General features: G+C 36.5%; 1 protein-coding gene across 2 annotated transcripts in view; it reads left to right on the top strand.

Moving 5' to 3' along the window:
• Window positions 1-12,563, top strand: part of LOC111148601 (thyroid hormone receptor interactor 11) — a 67,702-nt gene that overhangs the window by 10,291 nt on the left and 44,848 nt on the right. For both annotated transcript variants that reach the window (XM_022505304.1, XM_022505306.1), the window contains exons 3-7: window positions 1,288-1,398; window positions 4,521-4,796; window positions 7,342-7,410; window positions 9,910-10,075; window positions 12,133-12,498. In XM_022505304.1, coding sequence (XP_022361012.1) covers window positions 1,288-1,398; window positions 4,521-4,796; window positions 7,342-7,410; window positions 9,910-10,075; window positions 12,133-12,498 — 988 coding nt within the window. The remainder of the gene's footprint in view (window positions 1-1,287; window positions 1,399-4,520; window positions 4,797-7,341; window positions 7,411-9,909; window positions 10,076-12,132; window positions 12,499-12,563) is intronic.

Consider the following 12,563-nt stretch of genomic DNA (forward strand, 5'->3'; position numbering starts at 1 on the left):
GTCACACAAAAGCCACCAGTAGAATAGAAGGTAATTAGTTGTGTGGGCCTCTGTCTTATTTCTATTTCTTCAAGATAACCAGAGTCTGCATTAGATTTCTGGAGACAGACCCCCAGACTAGGGTTTATGTTTGTTCCTTTGATTTTTTTCTGCATATTTATGTAATCTCCCTGGATCATACTTTCACATCTGTTGTTGTAAGAAATTCCTAGACTCTAAGAAAGTGAAAAAGTCTTCATCTTTTAGCAGGAACTTTTTTCCCCACCACAGCTGTCACCTTTCTCTCAGTTTTCATTGTTAAACTATGTTTGTAGATATATTAGTAGAATTCTTAGTAAGTTATCTGTGACAATTTGTAAATTCTTTTGCAGAAAGCTTTAGTGCCCATTTATCTTGCTCCATGTCCTTATTCATTAAGGTAATTTAATGTTTGAGTACATAGAATTTAAGTAAATTTTTAAAAGATTTATTTATTTGAGAGAGTGCGTGTGCATACTAGCATGGGAGAGGTACAGAGGGAGAGAATCTTTCAAGCAGACTCCCCACTGAGCAGGGACCTCAACACAGGCCTCCATCCCATGACCCACGAGATCATGACTTGAGTTAAAACCAAGTCAGATAATTAACTGACTGAGCCACTCAGGTGCCCCAAAATTTAAGTAATTTTTAAAACATATTTTCTAAAATCTTAGAACAAAAGACTATGATATCTTGATTCATTGAGTTAGAATATTTTGTGTACTTCTAACTAGTTTTTGAACTGAGCTCTAGTATGGTTTTCAAATTGGAATTTTCAGAGGCACCTCAGAAGCCTGGCAGGTAGGTAGTATGAAGGTATGATAGGTAATATGAAGCTTTGGCCTCCTACTTATACTTCCATCAAGAAGTATTTTTTAGAAAGATTTCCTTTAAAAAGTTATGTTTGGGAAGAAAACAAAAGTTGAAATGTGTAATCTAGTTTATTCATTAACCAGACATGGATTGCCTGTTACATGCTAGACCCTGGACACACAGAGATGGGGGAAATATAGATCATTGGATAAGATTTACTTTTTTTTTTTTTTTTCCAACTCTGGTTCAGAATTTTACATAATCTCTATAAACGTGCTTATTGCACTTATAGCTTTAATTAAAACTATTTCAAAGGTCAGAATTCTGAGAACTTCTTTATTTTATACCTTTTTCTGTATAAAGTGATACGGTTTTCATGGTGCCATGCACATAACTGTTACTGACATGTTTTACTTTTAGTCTTTTTGTTGAAAATACTTTTTTCTTTGTTTCTAGAATGAGAGACTCAAAAAACTTTGTACTGATTTAGAAGAGAAGCATGAAGCATCAGAGCTTCAAATAAAGCAGCAATCTACAAGTTATCGAAATCAACTACAACAGAAGGAGGTAAAAGTTATCAAAGTTACTTCATATTTATTTCCTTGTAATGTTTTTAGGAAGGTTTTTAAAAGTTATAAATCAGGCTATTTACAGATCCATAAAAATATTGAAAGGGGGATGAAGCTAGTAATTCCCAACTCAGTTTGATACCATTATTTTAAGAATTTTAAACTTTTCTGTTAAATTTGTATTTTATAAGCTAACCTTTACTTCCTACTTTACAAAAGAGGAAAACCCTTTCAATAAAGTATCTTCAGGCATCTGTTGCTTGTAATTTCTGATTTTATGAAACCTAATTTTTCCTCTGTTCACTTAAAATTGTGAATCAGTGTGATAATTGTTAATGGCATTTCGTTTTTAAAAATGATTTTGACTACCAGTGTTCATATATATTGAGTTGGCATTTATTTGACTTTCCATGAAAAAACAGTATTAAGTATATTAAGTTGAATTACATCGTTCTATAAATATTTTTCCCTTTAGTTTATTAGAAATGTTTATTTTTGAATTGGCTTTTTTCTTTGCCATGCTGATAATAGATATTATATAATTTAAACAGCATTATAATGAATTCTTAAAATATAGATGATGTCTCCATGTTTCATTTTGTTGTTGAAATATCTTCAGTGTTTAGTACATAAATGGAATTTAGTTCTTCTATTGAATTGAGCTATTTCTTGTTTTATTAATCATTGGGGTTTTCTTTAGTTTGTTGATTAAATATTTGTTTCTATCATAACTTCATATATGAGGTTTTTTTAAAAGGTTTATTTATTTTTATCACTTCTTGGCCTTTTGTCTAAGATCAAGTGTAAGATTTACTTATTTTTGAGAGAGAGAGCATGTGTGAGAGGGGGAGGGGCAGATGGAGAGGAAGAGACAGAATCTCAAGCAGACTCTGCACTGAGCATGGAGCCTGACACCATTCTCAGACTCATGACCCTGAAATCATGACCTGAACTGAGACCAGGAGTCAGATGCTCAATCAGCTGAGCCACCCAGGCATCCCCATATTTGAGGTTTTAAAATTTAGATGTATTGAGTTTTAGTTCTTTCAGTAACATACTGAGATGAAAAGTAAAAGCAAGCCGCATTACAGGTAAACATTTAAAGAAGAGCTTAAATTTCCAATCTGTTGGGAATTGATTTCATAAAATATTATAAAAATAAATGACTACAAAAATAAAATGAGTATAAAAAAGGAAAATTACAAGTTCTAGTTAAAGCTAAAAGCCCACTTTTAAGAAAGATTTAACAGATTATAAAATTGCTGTGTCAAATTGTTTTAAAAGACTTTAAGCCTTATTTTTGAAACTTACGTACATATCACAGATTGGTAGTAAACATTCATGCCTTTAGTCCATAGACCACACTTTGATCAGCACTGACTTATAAATATTACAGTAGTGTAGTAGTTCTCACCCAGGGGTTTACAGCTGAATCATCCATGATACTTTAAATTATGCCCTCCAGGACATTATGATTTTGGTTTACTGTGAAGGGGCCCTGGTATTGGTATTTTTCAGAAACTCCATAGGTGATTTTGATGCTTACATTCTAATTGGAAACACTACTGTGGAAAATCTGTAATTTTATTTTCTACTTAACTATTGCTATTAGAGGGCAAATAAAGCATTTTAGTTTAGAAATGCTTTTCTTTGTTACTAATTTGCATTTTTTAACTCAAAAACTTGATATTAATACCAGTTTTAAAATGAGAAATTTCTTTATATTAAAATTACTCTTGGGGGCACCTGCGTGGCTCAGTTGGTTAAATGACTGGGTTCAGCTCAGGTCATGATCCTAGAGTGCCAGGACTGAGTCTACATCAGACTCCCTGCCCAGCAGGGAGTCTGCTTCTCCCTCTGACCCTCCCCCCTCTCATGCTCTGTCTTTCTCTCTCTCAAATAAATAAATACAATCTTTAAAAGAAAAAAAGTTACACTTGAAAATAATTTTGTTTTTCAAAATTTCAGTATTTTTTTACTAGAATGAAAGATAATATATGAATATACTTAAGGTCTACAGTTTTCTGCCTCATTATGATGCTCATATTCCAGAGATGCAATTTACGTCATGTCATTTATGGGCAAATGAATGAAATGTGTATGCTACCCATACATTTTAGAGAAGGGGTTCTGGTACAAGAAACCTGTTATGACACTTGACGTAATTGTATTTGGTTTTTATTTGTCTAATTGCTTGGTTGTACATGTGTAGAAATACTGTTACTGGTCAGCTAACTCCCAGTATCATATTCCCCGTTGTGGCAGGGTGTCTTCTGAGGTAGGTATTTTACAGAAAGCTTATCTCAATTCTCCCTAGCTTACTCACTTTTGTATTTTGAATAATCTCTCACTGAGTAATGATATGGTGTTGTGGTAAGTCCATATATTTGTAATTTCTTTTGGACAATGAGTTGGTATTGCCAGTCCTTAGTTAAAACTCCACTAAAGGTTTCAGAATTTTTATATTATTCTTTCCCTGAGTAAGTCAAATTTTCACTGGCTCCTTTTTGCCAAGGCTAAAGCCAAGGCCTTTTTCATTGTGTGATTTCTTTCTAAGACTCAAAGGCTAATAATAACTTTTATCTAAGAATGGATTAATAAAGCATTCTTCCAGCTGTTGAACAGACCAGTACAAAGCTACTCCTGATTCATGGTGCATTTTAAGCCTAAATTCCGCCATAATCGGTAACATTAGACTACTCCAACAGATGCTCCAAAGAAACTTGCTAATACACAGACTGCTACAGCTTTCACTTTCCCATCACGTATGGTTTGATAATACAGATGGAACCCATGAGAATTGTCTGTACTGCCGGATACACAGAAGATAGTAAACCCATGTTCAAATGAGAATTTCGTTGCTCCAGTTAACACACGAGTGAGATATTCTGATCTTTTTACTATTTGAAACATTATCCATATTTTAACTGGTAAATCACGTTTGGTTTTTAAATAAAGGTTTTCTGGTTGGGGTGTTATAGAAGACTTGGATGCAGCTGAAGGAGTTACCATCATTGGATAATCTTAAATTAATACAACTTTTAACATTATGGGTCTATAAAGATGTCAGTATGGTTATTTTAAAGTACCTTCTCTAAAATACAGATTATAAATGTGTAGGTAGAAATCAGCCATCTTAAAGCAAGACAGATTGCACTGCAGGATCAGCTGCTGAAGCTGCAGTCCGCTGCTCAGTGCACACAGTCAGCTGGCGGAGGACCGGCGGCCCCTGCGTCCTCTCCGTTCGGCTACCGTGTCAGCCAGCATGCTTCGGGTTTCCATGATGACGACATGGACTTTGGTGACATAATTTCATCACAACAAGAAATAAATAGATTGTCAAACCAAGTTTCAAGACTTGAGTCTGAAGTTGGTCATTGGAGGCATATTGCTCAGGTAGGTAAAATTATCATGAGTCTTTGAAAACTGTTACTAAGGAAAAATAGTGGTTTTATATGTAGAGCTTTTAGTGTCAGAAAGAACCTTGGACTAGGAAATTGAAAACTTGTGTTCTAATTCTGCCAGTGATTTTCTAAGTGATTTTGGTCAGGTCATTTTTTTCTCAGCCTCCATTTCCCCCTCTATGAAATATTTGGAAGAAATTTTCAAAAAAATTGAAAGCTGGGGTGCCTGAATGGCTCAGTCAGTTAAGCATCCACCTTTGGATCAGGTCATGATCCTGGGATCGAGTCCTACATCAGGCTCCCTGCTCAGTGGGGAGCCTGCTTCTCCCTCTCCCTCTGCCTGCCTCTCCCCCTGCTTGTACTCTCAGTCTGCCGAATAAATAAAATCTTAAAAAAAAAATTTTTTTTTTTTTTTGAGAGCAACAGAACCATGTCTTAAAATAAAGAGTTACAAGTCCAGTACTTACAAGACAGAAAAATGGAGTTGCTGTGGTTGAACTAGTGTCTTCCCCTAGAGTCCCTGAGGCTTCTTAGATGGCAACTCCAGGGCTCCAAGACCCCAGGTTTGAAACTACTTGTGTAGATGTTCTCTGAGGTTCCTCTTATCAGTTAGGTGTAAAATGAAAATCTGATCATTGGTGTAAAATACATTAAAAGAACCTTTGTGTTGTTTTTTTGTACATTAGAAATTAAATCCTTGCTATTTGAGGCATAAACTTTGAAGGAACACTTTTCACCTTACATATCCGATTGTATGTGCTATTGACATCACTCGACATGAGACCCAAAGGAAACTGGAACATTGTACATTTGGATTTCATTTCATCAGTGTAGAGAAAATGTATATAAGTAAAGAAATTATTTTCTTTTTGTGGGTGTGATCTAGTTATATAAAGGAGAAATCGTACCAATTAAAATTACCTTTTTGCTTCCCAAGTTGCTAGGCATTCCCAATATCCAAAATAAATCTTAGAATGATCAGTTTGTCCATAGAATTGTACCATAGAATTGTAGATTCTCTGTCCAGCCTTTAGAGATGAGGATTTCATAGCCTATTTTAGAGCCTTGGGAATTGTATTCAAACAAGTAAATTCCTCAGGTGATTCTGATACACATTTTAGGAAACATTGCCTAGGATAAGATTTAGTAGGGAAGAGGTGTGTTTTGGTATGTATATTTAAGCATATCTTGAATATTTACTGTATTATAGACCGTAGTAGGATATAAAGGTGGAAAAGGCATAATTGGGATCTTTCAGGGGACTCAAGTCTTTAGCAAGCCATACTAAACCTTATTTGTATTATATTTTACAAATGTTTCAATAGGTGCTATCCTGATATATATTAATCTTCATAACCGTGTGAAGTATTTATTATCTCTGTTTTACAGATAAGCAAAGTAGAAGTTTAATATACTTACTGTCGCCCTAATTAAGTTGTAATTTAAACAGGCATCTTTTGACTTCAAATCCCGTGTTTCTGGTGGACTATGTTCCTTTTTTATCCAGATGGTAGCTTTTGGTTCCTTAGCACACTATATAGTAAATAAGTTAATAAAGATAAATCGACAAAAAAATAAAAAATAAAAAATAAATGGAGAACATTTGGCTTTGAATGTGAAGAGAAGAATCCAAAAGTTCTTTGAATTGTCAGACCAAAGGGTGTTTTGAATTGAGGTAGGGATCCTCTGGATAAAATCATTTAAAAAAGGTTTTAACTGGGTTTTTAGGAGAATTAATGTGGTTGGATAATTTTTTGGAGGTTTAGAAATTTTTTTAGAATTTTAGAGTTTTTAAATTTAGAATTTTAGAAATTTTGTTTTAGGAAGCTGCTTGTTTATCATCAAATTTACATTTTGTTAAGCTAAGTAAAGTATTCTCTGGTGTTTTTCTTAACATTGGTTATTTTGTGAAGGTGTTCCCCTAATTAGATAACAAACTCTTAAAAATTATGTTTTGTTTCCTTTTTTTTTAGAAGGAGAGCGTTGGGGGAGAGGCAGGGGGAGAGCGAGAATATCAAGCAGGCTTCATGTTCAAAGGGGAGCCTGATTTGGGGCTCAGTCTCACAACCCTGAGATCATGTGTGACTTGAGCCGAAATCAAGAGTCGGATGCTTAATTGACTGAGCCTGGACGCCCTTTGAAAATTATCTTTTATTTGTTATGTATTACTCACAATTGGACTGGGTTCTTTAAAAGGTGCTTGGTATTCTTAATCAGGATTTTCCTGGGAAACGCTCCTTTAAAAAAAATTATATATATATATGTATATATGTGTATACATATATATATATGATTTTACTTATTTATTCGAGAGAGAGAATGAACAGGGTAAGAGAGAAGTGGACTCCCAGCTGAGCAGGAAGCCCGACACAGGGCTCCATCCCAGGACCCTGGGATCATGACCTGACCTGAAGGCAGGTGCTTAACTGACTGAGCCACCTAGGCACTCCTGAAAAATATTTTTTAGTAAAATTATTTTGTAACTTTCTCTTTTATAAGAAAGCCAGTACAATTTTCTGTTTGTTTTTCTGATCTAGACTTCTAAAGCACAAGGATCAAACAACTCTGATCAAAACGAAATCTGCAAACTGCAAAATATCATTAAGGTGAGGAGGTTGTTGGAACAATGCCTTTTTTAAAGATTTAATTAATTTATTTATTTGAGTGAGAGCAAGAGAGAGAAGGAGTGGGGTGGGGGGGAAGGGGGAGGGAGAAGCAGATGCCCTGCTGAGCAGGGAGCCCGGTTTGGGGCTTGATTCAGGACCCTGGGATCAGGACTTGCGCCGAAGCCACCCACGTGCCCTGCAACAATGGCTATTACACATCCAAAATTTGCTTAGTAAAAGTAAAATTTGCTTATTAAAACTCTGGGGTGCCTGGATGACTTAATCAGTTAAGTGTCTGCCTTCTGCTTGGGTCATAATCTTGGGGGTCCTTGGATCCAGCCCTGCGTGGGGCTCCCTGCTTAGCACGGAGTCTACTTCTCCCTCTGCCTACCACCCCTTCTGCTTGTGCTCAATCTAATAAATGAATAAAAATCTCTAAAAAAAAAAAGTATAAGTCTAAAGAAGGATTTTGTGTTTTCATACTTAACGACAGCAAGGTATATAAAAATGTCTCTTCCAAAATCATTTAGTTTTGAACACTTGTTTTTTTTAAGTAGTTTATATTTCATTAGTGTCTACTTGCTATTGCATCTTGTAAAATTGTCTTTTTTTTTTTTTTTTAAGATTTTGTTCATCAGAGAGTGAGTGGGAGGGAGAGAGAGATAATCTGAAGCAGACGCTGCGCTGAGCACAGAGCCTGATGCAGTGTTTGATCCCATGACCCTAAGATCATGACCTGAGCTGAAATCAAGAGTCATATGATTAACCAAATGAGCCACCAAGGCTTCCCAAAATGATTTTTATTAAACATTTCCGAAGTTGCTTAAGTTTCAGGGTTTAGGGTTAAAGGATATTGACAAAATAAAATGTTAATACTGTTCATTGTAAATAATTTTCCCATAATGGTGGAATTTTGCTACTTTGTCTCAGTTATTATTTCTTTTAAGAAAAGTGTTAGTTACATACTTTTATCATGTGGCAGTGAATTGTTTTTAGTGTATAAATTATTGGTATCTGGGTGGCTTAGTCTAAGTGTCTTCCTTCAGCTCAGGTCATGATCCCAGGGTCCCGGATTGAGCCCCATGTTGGGATTCCTGTTCAGTGGAGAATCTGCTTCTCCTGCTCTCTTTGCTCCTTCCCCCACACACCCCGCTTGTACTCTCTTGCATGCATGTTCTCTCACTCTCTAAAATCTTTAAAATAAAAAAAAAAAATTATTGTCAGGTATAGAATTTTTTGTTTTTGGTTTTACTATTATAGTAATACTAATATGGGTATGCTCCCAAACTGTAAAGACCTGTGTTTGAATCCTGACTCTCCTGTTTACCATCTGTTATACTTTGAGCAAGTTACTTAATCTTTCCAGGCTTCCATTTTACCATCAGTGTAATAGATTTCATAATACCTTCGTTGTAGGATCGTTTTAAGGTTTAAATGTGAAGCTGCTTGCCAAGTGCTGGCACATAAATAAGTGCACAGGATTGAAGAGTAAATTTACTGGTCTTCTCAGGAAATAGAAGCTAATTTATTGATTAGGATTCTTGGTTACAAGCAACAAAACCCATCTCTGGCAAAGGAAAGCAAAAGAGGTTTTACTGGAAGGACCCAGGGTAGTCTGTTCCCAGGATTAAAAGACGAATTGAGCATTCTGGTCTTGGGCAGGACAGGAATGGGAATAGCATCAGGATCTAGATAGTGGGACACAGTGGACAGACTTTTCTGGGTGCAGCTATCACAATGCTTGTGGTCCTAACAATTTCCCCTTTTGAAGGACTGAGCTCAAGATCCAGATTCCTAGGAGAGAGACTGGTGGTCTCAACTTGGGTAGCAAGATATTTTTACTCATCTTCTGTTTCATTTTTTTTTTCTTGCTGGCATTCCGTCATTAAATAGAAAAACTGTTCTTAAGGCCCAAGAAAGAAGGGGGACCCGGGTGGCTCAGTTGGTTAAGTGTCTGCCTTCGGCTCAGGTCATGATCTCAGGGTCCTTGGATTGAGCCACATGTCTGGCTCCCTGCTGGGGAGTCTGCTTCTCCCTTTCTCTCTGCCTCTCCCTTCCTGCTCATGCTCACTCTCTCTCTTGAATAAATAAATAAAATCTTAAAAAAAAAAGACTCAAGAAAGGAAAGGGTAGAATTTTTCGGGAATTGTCCAGATTTGGGGTCTTTATTTAAAGTCTTTACAATCTTAGCGTGTTCAGAGAATTACTTTTTTTTTTTTTTTAAAGATTTTTATTTATTTGACAGAGATTACAAGTAGGCAGAGGAGATAGGCAGAGAGAAAGGAGGAAGCAGGCTCCCCGTCGAGCAGAGAGCCAGATGTGGGGCTGGATCCCAGGACCCTGGGACCATGACCTGAGCCGAAGGCAGAGGCTTTAACCCACTGAGCCACCCAGGCGCCCCAGAGAATTACTTTTAATACAGGCTTTTGCACAACAATGAAATGGCTTAGGTATATTGTTGACTCTAAATGTAATTTACTTTGCTTTTATTTTTTTAAGGAACTCAAACAGACTCGAAGTCAGGAAATTGATGACCATCAACATGAAATGTCAGTTTTGCAGAATGCACATCAGCAGAAATTGACAGAAATAAGTCGTCGTCATCGAGAAGAATTAAGTGACTATGAAGAACGAATTGAAGAACTGGAAAACCTGTTACAACAAGGTTGTTCATTGTTTTTGTATTTTTAAGATTTTATTTATTTATTTGAGAGATCGAGAGAACACGAATAGGGGGAAGGGCAGAGGGAGAAGCTGGCTCCGCACTGAGCAGAAAGCCCAATTTGGTGCTCGATCCCAGGAACCTAAGATCATGACCCAAGCCAAAGGCAGCTGCTTGATCAGTTGAGCCACCCAGGCGCCCAAAGATTGTTAGTTTTATTAACTTAATGGATTAGGTGACATAATTAGATGACAAGCCTAGTACTATAAAACCAACACACTGGTGTAAACTTGGACTACATTCTAAAGAATGAATGAATGACTAGTTCTGTTCATCTGCTTGAAATTTGCAGTGGCATCACTGTTGCAAGATTATGCAGAAATGGAAAGGTCCTTTTGCTTTTTTGGCGAATAGTTACATGGATTTCTTTGCATTGTTTGGTGATGATAGTTTGGTAATAAATGATTAGAAATATTTTTCCTTTCTTTAAAACTCCTATAAATAGGTGTTTTAGTGGTTGATTCAAATAGTTTTCCTCAACTATTTATTTAAAAATGCTTTATTATGGGGGTGCCTGGCTGGCTCAGGAAGTGGAATGTATAACTCCGGATCTTGGGGTCATGAGTTTGAGCCCCACATTGAGGGTAGAGATTACCTAAAACATTTTTATTCAAATTTTTATTTTGGTAATTTAACTTTTTGTGTATTTATTTTTATTTTTTATTTTATTTTATTTTTAAAAAAGATTTTATTTATTTGACACAGAGGGAGATCAATAAGTAGGCAGAGAACCAGGCAGAGAGAGAGGGGGAAGCAGGCTCCCCACTGAGCAGAGAGCTCCATGCAGGGCTCGATGCCAGGATCCTGAGACCATGGCCTGAACCGAAGGCAGAGGCTTAACCACTGAGCCACCCATAATTTAACTTCTTAAAAGACTTTCTTTTCATAACAAAATTGAGAAGGAAGTACAGAGATTTCCCATATACCCATGCCCTGATATGGGTACATCATCAGAATGGTACATTTTTTACCAAGATGAACCTGCATTGACAGATCATGATCCCTCAGCATGTGTGTTTTACCTTAGGGTTCACTCTTGGTGTGTACATTCTCTGGGTTGGACAGATATATGACACATATTCATCATTATAATATACAGAGTTGTTTCAGTGCTCTTAAAATCCTCTATGCTCTGCCTGCTCACTTCCCACCCACCCTCCCCCACAGTCTTTGTATTGTGTCTATTGTTTTGCCTTTTCCAGAATGTCACATAGTTGGAATCACACAGTATGTAGTCTTGTCAGATTGATTTCTTTCACTTAGTAATTTGCATTCGAGTTTTCTCCATGTTTTTTTCATTGCTTGACACCTCAATTCTTTTTTTTTTTTAAAGATTTTATGTATTTATTTGACAGAGATCACAAGTAGGCAGAGAGGCAGGCAGAGAGAGAGAGGAGGAAGCAGGCTCCCCGCTGAGCAGATGCAGGGCTCGATTCCAGGACCCTGAGATCATTACCTGAGCTGAAGGCAGAGGCTTTAACCCACTGGGCCACCCCAGGCGCCCCCTACACCTCAGTTCTTTTTAATGCTGAATAGTATTCCATTGCCTGGATGTACTGGAGTTTATCCATTCACCCACTGAAGGACATCTCTCCCAAGTTTTGGCAGTTATGAATAAAGCTGCTATAAATATCATTGTTTAGGTTTTTATGTGGATTAGAGTTTTTAGTTCCTTTGAGTAAATACCAGCGAGTGCAATTGCTGATCATATCATAAGGGTATGTTTTGTTAGAGACTGCTGAACTGTCTTCGAAAAGTCTTGCATTTTGCCAGGAATGAATGAGAATTCGTTCTGCTTCACATGCTCACCAGCGTTTGGTGTTGTGAGTGTTCTGAATCTTGGCCCTTTTGATAGGAGTGTAATGATATCTCATTGTTGTCTTAACTTTTTAAGTTTTTTCAAGTTCCCAAGTCTGTTAAATCTCCTACTTGTATATAGAAAGCTACTTATCTCTCAGTAATTGACACTGGCTGTGCTTGATTTTCTGTTTATGTTCTAGATGGCTCAGGAATTGTAATAACTGATCACTCAAAAATCCATGAAATGCAAAAAACCATACAGGATCTACAAAATGAAAAAGTAGCGTCTATTAAAAAAATTGAAGAGCTTGAGGATAAAATTAAAGACGTAAATGACAAATTATCTTCTGCAGAAAATGACAGAGATATTTTGAGGAAGGAACAAGAACGCCTAAATGTTGAAAACAGACAAATAACAGAAGAATGTGAAAGCTTAAAACTGAAATGTAGTAAATTGCAGCCTGATGCTGTGAAGCAAAGTGATACTGTGACAGAAAAAGAAAAAATCCTTCTACAGAGTCCATCGGTGGAAGAGGAAGTGCTCAAACTGCAGCAAGCACTGTCTGGTATAAAACATTTGGAACTTATCTATGATTGGTGTTTATTGCATACTAGTTTTTATTTGTTTGAC

Source organism: Enhydra lutris, unplaced genomic scaffold (assembly GCF_002288905.1).
Source record: "Enhydra lutris kenyoni isolate GAN:26980312 unplaced genomic scaffold, ASM228890v2 scaffoldscaffold20, whole genome shotgun sequence".
Taxonomy (NCBI): domain Eukaryota; kingdom Metazoa; phylum Chordata; class Mammalia; order Carnivora; family Mustelidae; genus Enhydra; species Enhydra lutris.